The sequence below is a fragment of the Balaenoptera ricei genome, chromosome 8 (genome assembly GCF_028023285.1).
Source record: "Balaenoptera ricei isolate mBalRic1 chromosome 8, mBalRic1.hap2, whole genome shotgun sequence".
NCBI classification, from domain to species: Eukaryota; Metazoa; Chordata; class Mammalia; order Artiodactyla; family Balaenopteridae; genus Balaenoptera; species Balaenoptera ricei.
Window position 1 is genome coordinate 40,372,867 of NC_082646.1, and position 20,967 is coordinate 40,393,833.

Sequence of the window (20,967 nt, forward strand, 5' to 3'; positions counted from 1 at the left end):
TTAGAAGTTGGGCGGAGCGACCGAGTGACGCAGTAGCCTCCCCAGCCAATCAGGGGTGGGGAAGGGAGGCCGAGGAGGAAGCGGATCCGCCGCCGCGCAGCTAAACCGCAGCGAACTATCCGCTTCGTCTCCCTCCGCCGCTCTCGGGGCCTAAGCGGGAGCTGCTGGGACGGCGTCACTGGGTGGGCTGGGGCGGAAGTGGAGGCGGAGGGAGACGGCTGCGTCTGCAGTACCTTGGTCTCTCGCGTCGAGGCTCTGGTGGGCGCGGGGGAGGGGGAGGAGGAGGAGGAGGAGCCCGCGGCCCGGGCGGCGGTGGCGGCGGCGCTCGAGTTCCCCGTAGGGCCCCGCCTCGGAGCGGGTGGCGGTGGAGGAGGAGACTGAGGAGCAGGATGGCGGCCTCGGCCCTGTACGCCTGCACCAAGTGCACGCAGCGCTATCCCTTCGAGGAGCTCTCCCAGGGCCAGCAGCTTTGCAAGGTCCGTGGGCGCTGGGTGGTGGGCGGGCGGGGTTTCCTCGGCCATAGCCCGAGGGAGCTGGGTGCCCGCTGCTCTGCAGCCCCTCTCTCTTCGCCGGCGCCTTGGGGGTTTGGAGCCCTCGCCTCCTCACTCAGAGACCCCGTTATCCGAGGACCTGGGCATCAGCTGGGAAAGCCCCTGAGAGGAGGACGGAACCCTGCCCTCTTCCAGGCGACCCAGGAGGGGGCCGGGCCCCAGCAACGTTGAAGGGTCTCAGGGGTGGGGCTGCGTGAGGCAGCCACCTGTCTATGCCGCAGAGACCCCGGGATGGAGATGTTTTTATCTCGGTTTTCTGTCTAGTCTGTCCTCTCCTTCCACCGGGAGGCAGAGGACGGTGTTTGCACTTTCTTGCTAGGAACCTGAAGCCGCAAAGCTGACGGCATCCTTCTTCCCTGTCCAGGAAAGCGAAGCGTCTGGCTTGGGAACAGAATGCTCTATGATTTGGAGCTCCTCCCATCCCATTAAAGCCGGGATGCTGTCTGTGAGCAACGGTGCAAAATAATAAGTAGTTTCACATTTAACCAATCCTTGGAATCGGCCCTGACAGCTTTTTTTAATTTATCTGTTGCGTACCCCCCCCCCATCTAATAAAGACAAAGACACCTAAGCCTTCCCTAAGGAATTATGCTGTAATTGGCTACTTATTTGATAAATCACTCAATTTTCTACGTTGGGGGACAAATTTTATTGATGTTTTAGGCATTTGACTAGGTTGGGTAATAATTTTCCACCAGAAACGTGAAATTTTGGGGGCCTTAAGATAGATAATGACTAATATATTGTCTTATTACAGGAATGTCGGATTGCGCATCCCATTGTAAAATGTACTTACTGCAGATCAGAATTTCAACAAGAGAGGTTTGTATATTGAACAGTTTTTGATTGTTAAAGACAAAGTATTGTCTGTAAGGAATACTTGAGGGTTGTAATTCCATATTTATGTTACAGTTTTTTTTTTTTTAATAAAATGGTTTAGTTTCTCAAGCTTTAAGTTGTAAGCCCTTTCTGCATGGTAGGAGAGAGAATGCTGACCAAAAATTAATGGCTGTTTTACAGCTAGACTTTATACCTGCGGAGATAAAAAATAAATTATTGCATGGAAAATGTACAGCCTTGCTAACGAAAAGTGCAAATATAAACTGTTATTGTTAAGCTATTAAAAAATGGCAGAACGTTAGTGCTGACATGGACCTGAGGAAAGGTCTATAGTGTTAACCAGCTACCTTCCAAGGGTAAAATCTAGTGACTTGTTACCAGTGGAAGAACAGCACATATTTCTTAATGGAGTGATTCCTGTTAGAGCCTCAGTGCATGCACAAGAGCTTAAGAGAGGAGCAAATAATTTCTTCACAAGTAGGTGTGAGCATCATAATAGTGGAGAGCACCCAGTGGAAGGTTAGGTAGGCACTGGTGCGGTGCATAAATAGTGGCAAGTGTGAGGATTTTGGAACTAGACAGAAAACGGATTTTTTGTTTTGTTTCCATTTAAAATACACAATAAAAATGTATGAAAACATTTATCTTAAGTTAATTAAGGGGAGTAAATTTGGATAATATACAGCCCTAAAAAGATCCTCACGTTTGCAGTTTTAAAAAATTCTTACTCTGTGTTAGAGTAAGTTTTAAGTACTACTAAAGTACATGGTACACTTTTACTAATAGTACACTTTGACTACTTGCTTTAGTTCAGCATTGTGCTGCATAAGTTTCATCATCTATATACAATTTCCTTTTCAGCAAAACTAACACGATTTGTAAGAAGTGTGCTCAAAATGTGAAGCAATTTGGCACCGTAAGTATATTTTATATTTTCATCTCATTTTATTGCTGCTGGTCAATTAATGTTTTCACAAAGATGGACCTTTTAAAAAATATGTATTGCTATGTTCTTAAATATTTCAAGTACCAAAATGTTTCAGGAAAGAAACTTTCTATAGAGAGTCTGATGGGAAGATAACATTTTAAAACAGTCTTATTATGTGCATGTTTATATATATTGAATTTAAGTGGGGAAGTTAGGATTTTATTCTTTAAAGAGTCAAATATAGCAAACAAACTCCTGGTTGTAGAGAACCTACTTATAAAGTTTGCATAACTGTACTTTACCTCTTCCTCAGAACCTCTGACAATTTTTGTATAGTGGCACAGTTCAGGCATTTAGTCACAAAAGTCAAGAAGTTATCCTAGTACAGTTCTTTTCTTATATGTATATTACAGTTATTATTGGTATATTACACTCATGATTAGTCAAATTTCTGGCCTTAAGGGTTTCTAAAATCTTCAGTTGTCTTTTGAATATCAAAGAAAATCAAGGTATGTTTGTTTTAGTTACGTTGAATATGCTTGTGCCAGTTTTTTTTAGTTGAAAACTCACCTATTTCTTGCATCATCTGTACCTATATATGATGAAAAGTTGTTAAATGTATTTTGAATAAATGATATAGTAATTAAGCTAACAGGATATTAAGTTAGTAGAAGTTCACTCCCCCAAATACTGGATACATGAAACTTTTTTGTGTACCTTTGTTTTCATTTATTGAAACGTCTTTACATGTAGCTTTTGTATTATATAACATACTATGCAAGTCATAAGTACATTTCTCACGATCTTATTTAACTATTTGACTAAAAGTTTAATGAGTCTAGAAATAAATGTTAGCAAATGAATAGAAACATAATAAATGTCTTTGACTATGATAGGGCAACATACTTCACAGAAAACTTTTTTGCCTATTAGTTTCCTTAATTAATTCCTAAAATATGTCCTGTTCACTGGGTATATTTTATGCAGCAAAATTTTAGTATTTTAAAATGTCTCAATTAAAGAAAATATCTGTTTTTCAGCCTAAGCCTTGTCAATACTGTAACATAATTGCAGCATTTATTGGTACCAAGTGTCAGCGTTGCACAAATTCAGAAAAAAAATATGGACCACCTCAGACTTGTGAACAGTGCAAACAACAGTGTGCTTTTGATCGGAAGGAGGAAGGAAGAAGAAAGGTATGTTTTATTTATTTTATGACATCTTCTGGAAATTAAATAAAACACAAACAAGTTGGAAATTAAATAAAACACAAACAAGTTGGAAATTATTATAATTAATATATTACTGAAGCTTGATGTATTCTTTGGGTCCCTGAAAGCAGGTGGTTAGATGAAAGTGCAGGAACAGTGCATTTTCTCCTTGCTGACGTGATATGTAGATTCATGTTGATCAGTTGAGATTACTATACTTTAAAAAACATTCTGTGATAGCTATTCTGTACTATTTGGTTATCCAGTATTTGGTGTGGGAGAATTACTAACTGCTTTCAAATCTTTTCAGCTACCTACCTTTTTGCTGGTTACTTGAAGTTGCTGGTGTGAAAATATACCTGATGACACTTTAACACATATGATTCAAAGTTAGTCATGTGCCTTTCGATTTGGGGCTCATATTTTATACCATTGTTTGTTTTTCTCTACCTACAGTGACTTAAAAGGTATCTATATGTGTGTGACATTTCTCTGCTGAGCATTCACACAGGCCTCCTGATGACTATCAGTTTCAGTTGATTTGGAGGATGACTGTCTCTTTGAGGGGCTCTGCCATGTTCCTGCACAGCAATATATGTACCCTAGTTGTAAGACATGTTCCTCCAGCACTTCTCGTCTGAACAAATAGAGGATAGGAACTTAATTTTAGTCTTAATTTTGGAAAGAAGTCTCTTTTCCTCCCCGTTGACATGCAGACACTGGCCTCCCATTGTCTGTGAGAGTTGTGTTTTATAAAATTGCTGCAAACACTGAGTTAGTGAATAGAACTGTTGCTCCTTCGGACAATACAGGATAGGTCCCTGCCTCTGGTCACAACGTGGTAATCAGTGGATTGGTACCTAATCTTGTTTTGTTTTGTGTATGTTTCTGTTTAAAGACACCTTAATATATATTGTTGATTGATTAAATTGAACTCATAGCAAACAGCACTATAACTATGCCTGAATGAATCTTATCTAACACAGGTATTTTCCACATAAAGTACATCATAGCCGCCTTATGCTTAGGAACACTGTACATCACTTTAGCACTACTTTTGGGGACCATTTTAGCAGTGAAATCACCAATAAAAAGCACAAATGTGAAAAACGTGATAGGAGGTAGACTGTGAAAAGGATACTTGTTTACAATATGAGGGCTGAAGAAAGGCAGCAGAGCATCACCTTGTTAACCTCATCTGGGAACATCTGTGGTCTAGCTACACAAATTTTTTTGCTGTTCTGTGCATGTGGGTGAATGATCACAAAAGTGCTACAAATTGATTTAGGGGGTGACAGATAAATTTTAGCTGATAGGTGGTGAATTTGCCAATACAAAATCTGCAAATGAGAGTCGATTCTATATGTCATTCAATCTCATTTTTTTCTATAAATTAACAGTTTTGCTGTCATGGGAAATACTTTGTCATTTTAGTAATTACACAGTAATTTAAGAATTTATGATAGTGCTTAGGTAAGGTTTCTTTGAAGTATATCATCAAGTTATGCTTATTTTCTAGTAATAAGAAAATGAGTTTTCCTCTCCAAATTTAAAAATGCCTCAAAACTAATGGAAGTCCATATATCATCCTTTCTAATTTTATGATCCTCTAAATAAGCATTTCCCCAAGTTTCAGAAAAGTCTACTTTTACTTCCATTTTGCAACAGTCACTGTGTGTGGGGTGGGTGTGGGTGTGTGTGGGTGTGTGTGTGTGTGTGTGTGTGTGTGTGTGTGAGAGAGAGAGCGCGCACATGCACACCAGCAGTTGAGCAGTTTATCTTACCTGGTTTCACGTATAGCCAGTTACACGTACATTTAATCTAATCTAAGTATTTTCTTTTAAAAGGTTGATGGGAAGTTATTATGCTGGCTCTGTACTTTATCGTACAAGAGAGTTTTACAGAAGACAAAAGAACAAAGGAAGAGCCTGGGATCTTCACATTCAAATTCGTCTTCTTCATCTCTTACTGAGAAAGACCAGCATCATTCAAAACATCATCACCACCATCATCACCATCACCATCGTCACAGCAGTAGCCATCACAAGTAAGTACTTTGAAATCGTGTTTTCCAAAGTCCTCACTGGCATTTTAATGCCAGATTTTGGTGTTTAACTTTTTGTAAATGCTAGCTATGTGCTTGTCTAGTTTCCATTGTACACAGTAAGCTTCTTGAGTGTTACCATGACAGCTTCTAGGGCTGTTTCCCCACTTTATTCAGTGTACAGAATTACACATAATGAGTGTGTTTAGTTGTTTACTATAAATATAAAGGTAAGACTTTTAGAGAATTACAATATAAAGTTATGATCATATAATGAAGTCAAAATACAAGTACATCAAAGTTAATTGATGCTTCATTGATTCATGTTATCAAAAGCCTCAATATTCTTTTTTTGTTCAAAGAATTGTTAGGATTTTACTTGTAAAAATTTTATTTACCTCAGTTACTGTTAACTTGTTTTAGTTAAAACAAATTTAAACCGGTGACTAGGAAATGTTTTTTGGAGAACAGATTGTAACACCGTCATTTGTGACCATGATGGAAGCATTCTAAACCTTGAAGGTTCACAAAGTGTGAGAAGTAATCTTTTTGACTAATGTTTCTTTGCTTTTTTAAAAAACAGGAACTCTATTCAAATATTAACAACTGCTTGATTTTTAAATTGCCTTAGGGAGAAAAGTTCCATAGTAGTAGTATCTTAACCCTTTATGTGTGTAAAGTTTTTTTAAAGTGTAGTTTTAGTCTTCATGGACAAATCAAGAATATTGAAATGCAAATTAAATACAAAAATTAAAACAGAGAAGAAAGGGACATGATACACACTGATTTTCAGGAGAATTTATTTTTTTTTCACAAATTTCTCTGAGCCTTTTTAAAGTTCTAGACAGTTAAAACAGTTTCATTTACAGAAAACTGATGCCTGCCACAGTTAAGAACACATGAAGATATTTGTGGAATGTAATGTAGTTCTGTCTAATTAACAACATTTGATTCTGAATTATAGGCAAGCACATATTAGATTATGGGGGTTTATTGAGGCACTGAGATTGTTTGCTTCTCTAGCAATTTTTCCATTTGTCTCACTGTGTTGTGGTGCTTTCTGGATGTAACAGTGGTAGACTGCATAATGACTTCTAATCTGGCTACTTTGAAGAAATCTTGTGGCCTCTATATCAGTGTATCCCAAGGAACAAAGGAATGTAAACCTTCCTTGTTTTTGCTTCTTGCTTTAGGAAAATATATGAGGAAATAACTACCATGATGGTAACTGTCAGACGTAAGACTCAGCTGAAATGTCCCTTTCCCTTGCCCTTTACTTGTTTTAGCATGCTGTGAAAGGACACACTCAGATTATGTTTATAAAGATCAAATTTTGTGACAGTAACTTAATCTTTTGAAATTAATGTTTCAGAAGTAAAGGGAAAGAGAATGGATTGACTTTTTATTTTCCTTTGGATTATTTAAGATATGCAAATACTATTTTGTATTTGATGAGTAGGCAGCCAGTTTGTGGAGCCCTGTCTTAAGTTCATTGGATAAGGATGATTATGAAGAGCTTACATATTGTGATATATAGTGATGGGGGAAGGAAGAAACTCAGGTTAATATGGATGCAAGAATACCCCACCTCAGAAAGCTGGGATTCTGTTTCTGTTAAGTCATTATTAATGTGATTTTTCTCATTTTGAGGTCTGAATAGTTCTATTAATTCATGTGTGATTATATACCCTGCTAATGCTTTTAATGAAATTTGTAAAAGAAACAAAATGGCAACTGAATTCCTCAGTAGGGTTGCCGTTCATTGCCACAAGTAGAGAATAACTCAGGTTGAGAGAATTACAGCTGCTGTTTCCCCAGCTTGTTATTTATAGCTGATTCTTAAGAACATGGTTAAAAAGCTTCTACAGCTAAAAGAATAGTAAATTTTATATACACACACAAACATGTACATATTTCTATTTTGTGTATGCTAGCACTGTACTAAGTGTCTTTACATACGTAACTCATTTAATCCTTATTTTCCCTATAAGGTATACCCATTTTACAGATGAGGTGACTGAGGCTCAGGGATTTTAAGAACTTGCAAAAGGTCACACAGCCCAGGTCTTCTTAACATCTCTTATATTGTATATACAGTGGACCCTTGAACAACAGGTTTGAACTGCATAGATCCACTTATATACTCAGATTTTTTTTTTTTTTTTTTTTTTACTAAATATTTACTACAGTTCTACATGATCTGTGGTTGATTGAATCTGTGGATGCAGAACCTCCTATATGGAGGGTTGACTGTAAAGTGCAGATTTTCAACTGCACAGAGGATCAGCACCCCCACACACCCATGTTGTTCAAGGGTCAGCAGTTTACGTGGTGTGCAGTACATAGGAGATGCTCTGCATGTGTTGAATGAATAAGCTAGAGGTTAATGAAGGATTGGCCAGTGTGAAAGTACAGGAAAAAAGTATGGACAATGCATAGTGAGTTATAAAGTGGTTACTAGTATTGTGGCATAGTGGAAAAGAAGTAGTACTGTAGTAGTAATTGTAAGTAAAAGTAAAATCCGTAGTTACTATGAGATTTCCCAGTATTTTCAGCATGACTGCTCCAGAGTACAGCCTAATGAAAGAAGAAACTTTGGAAAAGATTCTTAGGAAAACTAGGAAAGAAAGAAAAATTCAGATACTTCCTGGTTCAACTTGACACACTATTGTGAGCAACTTGAGTTACTCCAAAGGAATCTCCACGTAGGATTATTAGGAAGGCCTTAACTTTAAGATAAAACATCTGTCTGAAATAGTAAGGGTAGCCTAAGAATGATGGTTTTCAGACTTTGTCATTATAGAACCCTGTTGTGGTGGTTTTCATGCTTATAATACCCTAACCCTTAGTATGATATTAAATTGAATTATTGAAAGTCCTGATTAAAAAGAAAATCCAGTCCCTATCATTGTACCTTTCTTAAACAACTTAAGATGGCTAGTAGTCATTTGATTAGAATTTATCTTATTGGAATGTGATTTATTCAATATATATTAGCTTAGTCTGAAAACTTAGTTGAATATGCCTTTCTCAGAACAAAAGAATATACAAATATATCATTTGATTCCGTTGGGAAGAATGCTGTTAAAATGTTGATGGGTTAAATAAATGTTGTTATTAGATATCATCTGTGTATTTTTCAGAATCAGCAATCTGAGTCCAGAACAAGAGCAGGGACTGTGGAAACAGAGGTAAATATGTAAACATATTTTCTGAAGTATTTTGACATGTATATTTTAAGATGTGATATTCCTTTAACTTTGTTACTTAGGCTTTAAAAAAATTGATATTCAGTAAAACTTCAGGGGAAGAAGAATAACTTTTCATTTGATGCCTCTGCCCTTCTTACTCTAATTATTTTTATCAATGTTTGGTTTCAGCCATAAATCCTCTGCAGCAATTCAGAATGAAACTCCAAAGAAAAAGCCCAAATTGGAATCTAAGCCATCTAATGGAGATAGGTAAAAATGAATTCCTTTAGTGCTGTGAAAATTCAACTTAGTTGAACAGTTATGGCTGATTGCCAGTTATTACTAGGTAAAAGAATAGAACATGTATCTTCTACATTGACTTCTTTGAGTCACCCAGAAGAGTAAACATAATCAGTTAAAATTTTTAACTTAATTTTAGCAATAAGAAAGTGGCACTGAACGATGTTCTATTTGGGGCATAAATTTGGGTTTTGAAAAAAAATCTGAATAGAGAACATTATCTTAATTATTCTTCAGTGAAACACAAAACTAATTGTGATATTTGAAATTGACCTGCTTGGAAAATGTTTTTAGATTTAAAGTATTTTGAGAGTGACTTTGTTTTAGTTCATTAGCCAAAAGTTTGCTGATGTTACTGTACAAATTGGCTGCCTATTGCTTTACACTAGAAGTATTGACCCCCTAAAAGCTAATACTGAATTATATTTCTGCAGGTGTATGTAATGTGTGCCATTAGTAAGGTAATTTGCCAGTTGCATCCATTTCTGTCAGGTACATATTTTTTTGCATTAGCCTTAAGGATGTTTGTGGAATTGTCTAATTTATGCAATTTGAACACCTGCTAATTTTCCTTCTACTTCATTTAACTGTGTTTTACTTTTTTCTTTTTAGTAGCTCTATAAATCAGTCAGCAGATAGTGGGGGAACAGACAATTTTGTCCTTATAAGTCAACTGAAAGAAGAAGTGATGTCACTTAAACGTCTCTTACAACAGAGAGACCAGACCATTTTAGAAAAAGATAAAAAGGTAAGTACATGGTTCACTGAAGCCTGGTAAGGTTTACGTCTTGACTCTTGCTTGATAATTGCAAATTTTGTTAGACTTTCTTTAATAACTTGGTCATGTTTATTGTACAAGACACAGAAGCCCAAATTGGAACCTAGGCCATCTAATTATGATATGTAAAAGTGGTACTTCAGAATTTTAGTTCTAAGAATCAATTGAGAGCTGATTAGAATTCTAATAATTTCTGAACATTAGTTTTCAGTAAGCCTGTAATCTAAAATTAGATCTAATGTCTTAATTTGAAAATGAGATGTAAATGGAATATTATGTCAATTCTTTTGGTATAAGAAAGTAATTGAATATAGTCTAATATACCAATTATATATTTATTTCAATTAAGATCAAATAAGTGGAGAAAAATTAATGCTGTGGGAATTTCCTATGTGGTAATGATTAACAATAGGTATCTAAGATAGGAATTAAGTGTACTTATTGGGACTTTATCAGTTAGATAAAGAGGAACATCAAATATGTTGTCTGTTTAGTGAAAAGTTCTAATACTTTCTGTGTGCACTTGAGCAGAATTTTACCTGTTTGGGCCTCAGTTTTCTCATTTTAAAAATGAGAGTATTAACACCATCTCATGGGAAGATGGTTGTGATTAAATGAGAATGTAAAGTGTTTACTTACAGCTTCTGGCATGTATAAGTGCTCATAGCTGCTATTACTGGGGTTTGGTCTTCTTTGAGGGTAGAACCTACTTCTGTACTTGTTTTATGATCCTAGACTGTCTGGTTTGACCTACTTCAAACATACCATAGCAATAGGAAAACATTAAAAACGTTCTTCTAAAATTATGAACAAGATGTGATTATGAATATGTAGTATGTAGCTATCTCTGAGATTCCATAGTAGTGCTTGAGTCTGAGTTGGCTTTTACTTCTGGCATTCATGTAAAAAATGTAACTTTTATGTTATATTTTCCCACACCTTGATGGTTAATGGATTTAAATTTATCTTAATGCATTTGTACCTTACCTTAAGCAAATTTGATATATGAAAATTAGGATTGACATAAGACAAAAATAGGATAGTTACGAGTATTTTATTTTTTATGGTTCTTTTTGCTTAACAACAGAATATTTTAAATTAGCTTTAATGGAAATTTGTTTTACACACAAAATATTAGAAACATTTCTGTTACACAAAGACAGGTCTATCTGTACTAACCTAGATAAAAGTTGAATAAAATGGGAAGTTTACTATAAAATAGTGATTCCAAAACTATGTGGTAATGAACTGTGGAATTTTGGCCTTTTTAGATTTTTTTTTTTTTTCAAGCATCACTATTCTATGTTAGTGCAATTAGTGGAAAGTTTTCTGGTTTTGTTATTGTTCCTTTTTTCTTAAACACTAATGGGGATGGAAATTAGCAGTACTATGAGGAAAATAATTGTAAGCCTAAAATAGCTACATACTTACAGCTTTTTAAAATAATGTAAATGTAAGACAACCACGTTATTTTCTAGAATTTATTTCACTTTATTCAGTGACTTCTAGAGCCAGCCATGTACTAGATCATGAGGATAAAAAGACGAAATAAGACATGATTCTTATCTTCCAGAAATTCATAATCTGGAGGCAACTCACAGTGTAGTGATGAAAATATCATAGCTTATCTGATGTGAACTGACATTTCAGAACGGGAATTCCTTTGTAATGTAGAAAGCAGGATTCAGTTATTCTTTGAATTGGACAAAAAGCGAGAGCTTTTATTCAGAAAATCAGTATATAGGGCACTGTGACTTCCTTTCTCTTTTTGGTGTACTTCTTTGTTTACCGGCTACCGGGTAATTACAGAAAAGAACCTGCAAACCTTTAAAGCTTATGTAATGAAAACCAATTAAAAATAAGCAGAAGCTGTCTTCTGCCTGGTTCGTATGTTGAAATTATATAATACCAACTTATTTTTTAGTATGAAGTCATGAGATTTTGTATCTTTATGTATGTCATTTATATTTATGAAAAAAATTGTCATATAGCTGTCTTTCCTTCCTCAAATCACCATCTTTTTTCTTACGTTGTCTAATTTAGCCCAAATTTTAAAGTAGCCCCCTTTCCTTTCTTATTCCATGTTAGTTGTATTTCTGTGCTTTGTTCTCCATTTTTACCTCAAATCTTAAGTGGTATTGGATATGGAATTCTGAACATAAATTTTAAAATAAAAGCAATATAGCTTTTGGTTGATAAGACTTGTTCCTTTATGTACTTGCCCAGTGTGAAACTTTTTTCTTTTTTCATTGAAAGATTATTTTAACCTGAAACCAGTTTTACTGTTTACTTTGTTTATATATAATGTGAAGTATGTTTTAACTGAAGCATTTTCCAGGGTATTAATCGTTAAGCTTTCCTGTTGGCATACCAGTTGCCAAATTCTGTGTCCAGTGAAACCACCTTTAAAAAGAAACACAAAAGGCAACTTCTCAAAAGTTATACTGATGTTTCAATATTATCTTAACATTAAAATTGTATTAGTGTTAAAGTAGTAAATTAGATAGAATTCATTATATCACAAAACAAATTCTAGATAAGTTACAAAACTCAGTAAACTGCTGTTAACATTCTCCACTTTTATAATGAATTGTGAGTTTATTGTGAAAAATATTTAACAATGATGTGTTTGTGCATATGCATATATATATGTATATATACATGTATATACATATATATATATATATATACCTATATATTTATTTTTTTCTTTAATCTTTCAGTTAACTGAACTTAAGGCAGACTTTCAGTACCAAGAGTCAAACTTGAGAACAAAGATGAACAGTATGGAAAAAGCTCACAAAGAAACTGTGGAACAACTCCAGGTAAATGAGATTATTTATGTAAACTGTTAGGCAAAGAGGGGTAAACTTGGTTAATAGTATTCTTTCTCTTAGACTGGTATTGGTATCCCTACTTTATGCATATCTAGAGCATTTTCAGCTTTGATTTTGACTTAAAATACCTTTTAATCCTGCTCCCATTAAAAGTTATTGCCTGAAATCACTTGATAAGGAGATTCAGTAGATTAATTCTGAAACCTTTTGCCTAAAGTTCAGATGGGGTTTTCAGAGGAGGATATCACTGAAGTATGTTCAGTTGATCATCAGGTGAAAAGCAAAAAATTAAAAGTCAGATTCATGAAACTAAGGTGAAAGTAAGGTCTTCAGTACATTGTGTAGTTATTCTTCCTGTTTCCTCCCAGATAACGGGAGGAGAAGTGGGGGTACAAAACCGATTTACGGGACCTCGAGTGGAAGAAATTCATGCTGCATGCAGAGATGCAAGGCCAAAGAGTGCACTTTAACCTCTGTACTGTGATTTTTTTTTTTTTTAAAACCATCATGGTTTTTTTAAAAAAATTATTTATTTATTTATTTTTGGCTGTGTTGGGTCTTCGTTTCTATGCGAGGGCTTTCTCTAGTTGCGGCAAGTGGGGGCCACTCTTCATCGCGGTGCGCGGGCTCTTATTGCGGAGCACAGGCTCCAGACGCGCAGGCTCAGTAGTTGTGGCTCACGGGCCTAATTGCTCCGCGGCATGTGGGATCTTCCCAGACCAGGGCTCGAACCCGTGTCCCCTGCATTGGCAGGCAGATTCTCAACCACTGCGCCACCAGGAAAGCCCTGTACTGTGATTTTTAAAGTGCCAGATAGGGTTCTGCTGTATCCACAGCAGGGAGCCTCTAAGGATGTAGGCCAGCCTCAGAGTACTGCAGAGGATACTCAGTAGGGTGTCCATATACAAAACAACTGAATGGTGATGCCAAGAGTCACCACAGTGACGAGGAGGGTGGTTTCTGAGGTCTGGAATGCAGAGATGGAGAGCATCAAACAGAGATTTAGGTTATTTCCTTATTTAAGCCTTTTTTCACCTAGGTTTCATAAATTTAGAAATCAGACTACACTAAGTTAATTATATGTTCTATAGATTTATACATTCTGACATTTGTAGAATTAAGTCTTAAAAGCATAGAAGATGGCAGCACACAGACTTTAGGCTCTTGATGGGAGAGTGTAGCTTGGGAAGGAAGGAATTAATATTGCCCTGCATTTTTTTTTTTTTTTTAACATTGTAATACCAAGGGATATTTGCTATTTCCTATCTTTTGGTTTTGTGTTCTTCATACTTTGAAAATAGCTTAAGTTGAGTAAGATTGTAAAGTGGATTTAGGAACCTGTTGAAATTCAGGGTAGAGATTGCATAGTCGTAATGCTGATCTTACTATTACAGAGAATTCTGAAGAGAAACTTTCGTAGAACCTGACACATAGTAGGAATTCAAATAATTTGTTGAATGAGTGACGATTTATGGAAATGCCCATCTGCCCTCTGTTCTGAGAGATTGCCCATTTTATATATTAGGCTTCTTGTACATTATTGTTTCTCATCCACCAGCAAGCAGTAGTTTTATGTTACTTTACTCATTCAGTTATTAGTGCTGAATGATTACTGGAAACAAAATCTTCTGCATGATGATCTCTGGTTTAATGTGATTTAGCCAAAACATGAATAAATCCAGAATGACATGACAGAAAACCTGTGAGCAGTACTTAAATATGATAAAACTTAGTACTTCTCACTGTTCAAAAGAGCAGTTTGTTTCATTTTGTAGTTGTAAGCACAAGGGAACCTCTCTTTGACATCTTAGCCTGATTGGTATCTTAAGCCTACTTCTTCTTGGTAGCTGAAGTTTCATATAATTTAATAGTAACTAATAACTCTATAGAAGTATACATTTTCAACATAATTTTACATAGGCTGTCTTATTTGCTCCTTACAGTAACTTTAAGTTATGTGGTATCCAGATGACATTGTGGTCACAGAGTCAGAAGTGACATAGAAACCTACATCTTCTGACTCAGATTTAACTATACTTTCTCCTGTTCTGCACTGACTCCCACCTCAGGTTACTCAGGTTTTCTACTTCATCCTTATTGTTAGACCACTTCCCTTTATCATTTGTATTATTACTGGTGACATTCTGTCACAGTTACGTATCCTCTTTTAACCCCACTCCCTTTAGCAACCATGTACTAGTAAGGTTCTCCACCTAAGTGAGTAAACACAGTGAACTGTTTTTCTTATCTTTTTGTGATAAGAAACTGAATGCTGAAGCAGAAAATTTATCTTGTTCTAATAACTCTCAAAACATTTGAAACTACCAAACTTGAAAAATAAGCACTGAGCATCACAAGAAAAAAATTGTCCAAAATACCAAAAAAAAAAAAAACAAAAAACCCCCACAACAAATCCCAACCAATCAAACAAAAACCAAATTGTCTAAAATATCAAGAAAGCCAAATAAAAAATATACCTTCATTTAGGAGATAAGTTGATAAAAGGGGAAAGGGAATTAACATTTGAGTGCCTACCATATACCAGCCACTGTGTTAGGCTAAGTGTTTTGTATATTTGATTAACCCTTTCAACTCCTGTTGAGGTAGATGGTGAAGTTTCTGTTTTACATATGAGAAAATAGACTCCCAAGTTACATTGCAGATAAGTGTCAGAGCCAGGATTCAAAGCAGGATCTGTGTGATTCATAATCCACATATTCTTTTCTTGAGGCCAGCATTTCTAAACATTTTTAACTTAACTTGCTTAAGAGTTCTTAAGTAATTGATTTTTGCATGGTGCATAATAAAGAAGTAATATTAGGATAAATAGTTTAATGCATATATATTAAATATTACTATAAAGTATATCTTAAATGTACCGAAATAAGGATAAGACAGATTTGGACTTGTCCCCATTTAACAACTGACTTACTGTTTATTTTTCTTAAAGGCTTTTTTCTTACATAATTTATCAGCAAAAAAATTTACTAGTGACGTGATTAGGACACTGAATATATACATGCAGATTGAAAATTAGCTGCTAAAGAATTAAAAGGAAAAACTTCTTTCAATACCTAAGGTTTGAGTTCTTGTATTTCATACTTAGAATATGAAAATTATAAACTCATTGATTTTTTTGTTTTTTTCTTGATGAATGAGAAAAGATAGTTTGAAAATTAACTCTTTAATGATTTGCTATGTCAGTGTAAACACTTTTGTATAACTTACAGATCTGACAGAGATCTCTTTGAGGCAAGTTTGCAGACATTTTCCTTTTTTTTATGCCCTTCGTTAATTTGTATTTTAAAATTTCTGTTTCTTAAGATTCCTTTTTTTTAACCAGTGAGTCTATTATAGTTATATATTGAATAATATGTAGCAAACAATGAAAAGAAAACAACGTACAACTACTGTGTTTACTAGGACTGGTCAGCTGAGTAATACACCAATTGATAATGGTTGCGTGCACTTGACTTCCACTAACTGCCAGGCATTCTCACTGATTTGTCATCTGAGTTTCTCAAACTATTTCGTTTTAAAGGGAAAATAAAAATCCTTTTAAATTCTTGATGATTTTCCAAATTTGAAATTGAATTTGAAATTACCACCTTAATTATTTAATAATCGTGGAATAGAGAAATGCTATTAATCATACAGTTGAACATTAAAAAATGATTTGACTTGCAAATGTAAGATAGCTAGGATATTTGCATTTTGGAGGTCTCCCTATTAATTAGGGAGAATTTGATTGGAGAAGGGTTGGAGAGTGGAAGTACAAAGCCTGGGAAAGGTTTATATTCTACGAAACTGCTTTAAGATGGTATATACTGAAAAGGCAGAGTGCCATACAAAGGCTAAAATTAGAGTAGAAGATAAAGCACTGAGGTTAAAAAAGTGTAGATAATAAAAAATCTTGAGACCTGTGCAGGAAAATGGTTTTCAAACATGAACCAGAAGATATCTTCTGAAATTTTGTCAGTGCTCAGATTCCAAACTGTTGTCAACATTCTCCCTGTTTTGGCTCAAAAACTCCAAAAGCATTTGTGTATTAACATATTTGTATATATGGAGGGTCCTTTATTATCTACATTGCCACAGTTAAGAGATTACACAGGGAGATGGATGTAGTCAAAGTTTGAAAATATTCACTGAAGGCCCCCCCATTTATACTTTCCTCCTCACTAAACACTAGTGACTGCCATAGCACATTGGCTTGAGGACAGTGTGTTTGTCAGTGGTGGATGGAACATTTGAATGACTTGCAAATTCAGTTCAGATTGATGGCAAAATGAAATCTCGAATCTTTGAAAAGAAATTTCAGCCTTTCATGAAACTGAAAACAGTGATGATGTGTAACTGCTCAAGTTACATCAAAGCCAATACCAAATAACTGTATGCCAATTAAAGGAACAACAACAACAACAAAAAGACCAGAAAGGGTGGTTGTGATGGGTGCTTCAAAAAGTTTTCTTTTGAATATCATTAAGTTAAGAGAGTAGTGCCTTTGGTAAAGTGATAAAGTCTGAATATTTTTGCAAAAAGGACCTGTTATGCTTGCTCTATAAATAGGTAAACATCAAAATGAAAGACTTTGTAGAGTTTGTCTGAAAATAGCCCTCTCAAATTATCACTTGTTATTTGATCTTATTAATTATACAATGGTACTTATATTCATAGTTTCTGTTTCATGTTTTTAAGATAAAACAAAAATATTTTTCCCCTATTTAAAATTTTGACCCTCTTTTAAAGGGATTCACTTTAAGTTGCCTTTTGTGTAACCAATTATATCTTTGGACAACAATTACTTTAATATTGACATTACAAAGGGGGCTGATAAACGAATCTAGGATTTTCCTTCTACATATCCAACATTAAAGAGATGAACCTAAATATATCAACTCTTTCATTTATTCTGTTAGTGTTTCAATAAAATATTTGAAGTAGTATTCTTCAGCAGAACTTAATGTTTGAAACATTTTTAATTGTAAATGTTTTTGTCTTCCGCAGGCCAAAAACAGAGAACTACTCAAACAGGTTGCAGCATTGTCAAAGGGTAAAAAGTTTGACAAAAGTGGAAGCATATTAACATCCCCTTGAGAAGTGGTTATTCATTAGTGTTTCTGCTGAAAATGTAAAATTGGAAAAAAATTCTGTGAAGCCCTTAAATTCTGTGTAGTGGAAAAATATTTTTGCACACCAAACGAATTGGCATGTTTCCTATTCACTTTTGTAACTGATATACAGCATTTTTTAAGTTGTATAACATTCAAATAAAACTTCAACTGGTTTGAAGCAACTTTTAAATTATTTGATACCCAGGAACTTTTTTGCCAGCAATAGTATTAAACAGTTGTAAGGGAGTGCATGAGTAGTGCTCTTTATAAAATACAACATGCAATAATAGAGTAGGTATGGTTTTCAGAAGTCAGAGCAGCAGGGCTTTTTGTTTTGTTTTTTTTTGTTTTACACTATGCTAATTTCATATAAACAGTTTTCAATTTAGAAATACAGAAACTTTTAAACAAGAAAAATTGTGAACACTGGTTTTTTAGTAATTGTGTTTTTACTTTTCATGAACATGACTTTAGGAGAGAATCATGGTGCTTTTATTAAATGGACTTCAGAGTATATGTAAATATGTTTTTTAAAGTTACATCGTTACCATTAGTTAGTAAACTAGTATTTTCATTATTGGTATAGGAATTAATGTTTATTGTACAGTATCCGAGGTAAATGTGTTTGTTTTGTAAAAACGACTGTAGATTTTTACTTACAAGTGCCTTTTTGCCACCTAATGTTTTTATTTATAGGAATGCTGATCTTTTGTACATACAGTTTGTTTTAAAATCATGTTTAATAAATGTTTGTATATAAATGCATATGTACAGAAGCCTATTTCGAAAGGAAATCAAAGTTGCTAGTAAAATGTTTGAGGTTGCATTAAGAACTGATAATGCATCTAGACTTTAGATGATTTTGTGGTTTGTTTCTGTGTGATATGGGAAGCTGTTGGTCATTGAATTCATTGAATTATGTCAAAATACTTCCCAAAAGATTTAATTTTAAATCACTTCTGATAGAATAATTTTATTTTTTATGTCATATGGCTTCATGTTCATATTTTGTGTTACATGTTTTATTTTTCTTTTATTAAAATTTTTTAAAATTAATTTTTCTGCAGTGGTCCATATATCTGCTTTCCCTATAATATGTGGTTATCTAAGTTAATATTTATGTACACCATACTTAATTTGTAAGTTTAAAGCAAATCTGGAAAAAAATTAAATATCTTTAAAATCAATCTGTGGTTATCTTTAAATAAATTGGAATCTACTGCAAGATTCAGGCACTATTTATAAGAAAATTATATCAGAGTCTTTAAAATTGTCTATAAAAGGTAAAGGTAGGGTGGGATAGGTTAGGAGAAGTTATTGACTAATTGTGTTCTAATCTAGTGGTTTTCAGCCTGTAATAGAATTGATCTCCTACTTAGTAAATGCCAGTTCAGAGTTTCAGTTCAATTTTAAAGCGTCAAGCATTGCTAGATATACTGTATAGAGTAGAAGGCTCCTTCGCTTAGGAATTTATGGGCAAAGTAAATTTGTTTCAAGTAAACTGTTATTAAATTTATCAGTCTTGAAGCATTGATTATGAATGTCCTATCAAAGATCCTCTTTCCGCAGAACACAGGATGATTGTAATAATTGTTTTTAACATGATTCATGTTTCAGTAGATTATTCCTATAGTGATTCATTATAAACAGATATCAAATAATACTTTGTCCAATTTGAAAACATATAATCTAGGGTAATTTTCAAGTGATAGTAAAATACTGAATCAGTCAGACTTGGAAGAATTAAACCAGTTTATTTTTATGAAATCTTCATGCAATAATCTTCCTAAACTTAGTATTCTCAACAATGATAGGTAATTGTCTCCTTAACACAGATTTTAATGTTTTCAGGATTTGCTAAATTCATAATACCGTCATTACCTTTCTTCAAAATTTATAATGTTTGTATTCTGGTTTCATAGCCATTTGTCAATCCACAGTGGTCATTATGGTTTTAAACTGTGTAATAGTTCTTATACCTTGTTGGAGCTGCTACAAAAGAAAGATGCCCCTTCCCCGTTTTTTAGGTAAGAGATTAAAAATTCAAATGAGTCTAAATACTTAAGCTTTGTAAATTCCAAGGCTAAAACCTTTTAGGGGCTTCACAGTATTTAGTCCTAATTAAATGCCCTCTCTTTATTCCATGACCTGGTTTTATAACTTAATTATTTTGCAGTTGTATAAACTAGTAATTGAGTCCCAGTCCTGAATCTGTAGTGTATTGACATAATGACCTGATATCCTCTCAATGTGGACCTGTAAGGAGATACTATGGTGTGACGTATTGTGCTTTCTAGCCTGTTTTCAGCTATCGATTAGCATTTACCAGTGAGGGTCATTTTGGCTCCAGTTATTTATGTATTAATAGCCTGTGAATATTGCAGTCCTTTTTAGATTGTATTGGTCTAAATATGCATTCTGCAGTGAACCTGTTAAGCTGTTCACATGTATAGACTATTGAAATACTGTACCTGTACACATCTGACTGTTGACATTTTGTACTTTTTTTCTAAATCCAATATTTCACAATAAAAACTTGTCAAAAAGCTTTGTATTGGTTTCCTATTGCTGCTGTAACAACTTAGCACAAATTTAGTGGCATAAAATAGCACAGATCAATTCTCTTACAGTTCTGGAGGCCACAAGTCCAAAATCAGTTTCACTGGGCTAAAGTCAGGGTGTTGGCAGGTCTGGTTCCTTTTGGAGGCTCTTGGGAAGTAAGTGTTTTCTTGCCTTTTCTAGCTTCTGGAGCTGCATTCCTTGCATTCTGTGGCTCTTTGCCCCCTCCTCCATCTTCAAAGCCAAAAGTACAGCATCTTCAAGTGTCTCTGTGTCTGTTGTCATATGATCTCTCTTTGGTCATAGTGTCTCTCTCTGTTCCCCCTTATAAGGACATTGTCGGGCACACCTGGATGATCAGGATAGTCTCCCTATCTCAGGTCCTTAATTACATCTGCATACTCCCTTTTGTCATGTAAGGTAACATAGTATTTATATATTTATATGTTCCAGGGATTAGGACTTGGACATCTCAGGGGACCGTTATTGAGCCTACAGTAAGATTCACCTAGATTTTTCTAAAACAATAGATTTGAAGGAGTTGACTCAGACCAAACAAGTTTAATTTTCCTATCTGTTAAGACTGCTCTCATGAAATAGTTATTTTCCTGAAA

At 34.8% G+C, this 20,967-nt stretch overlaps 1 protein-coding gene across 2 annotated transcripts; it reads left to right on the forward strand.

The window, feature by feature from the left end:
- The first annotated feature begins 277 nt into the window (after positions 1 to 277).
- On the forward strand, positions 278 to 20,340 carry FAM76B (family with sequence similarity 76 member B). 2 transcript variants are annotated; one of them, XM_059929378.1, is made up of 10 exons: positions 278 to 476; positions 1,309 to 1,373; positions 2,253 to 2,307; positions 3,360 to 3,515; positions 5,378 to 5,577; positions 8,718 to 8,765; positions 8,955 to 9,035; positions 9,678 to 9,813; positions 12,567 to 12,668; positions 17,688 to 20,340. In XM_059929378.1, exons 1-10 carry the CDS (start codon positions 390 to 392, stop codon positions 17,775 to 17,777), a joined length of 1,020 nt encoding a protein of 339 aa, XP_059785361.1. In that variant the 5' UTR covers positions 278 to 389; the 3' UTR covers positions 17,778 to 20,340. The 2 variants fall into 2 exon arrangements, with proteins under 2 accessions (XP_059785361.1, XP_059785362.1); XM_059929379.1 differs by having other exon boundaries at positions 9,681 to 9,813.
- The last annotated feature ends 627 nt before the right edge of the window (positions 20,341 to 20,967 follow it).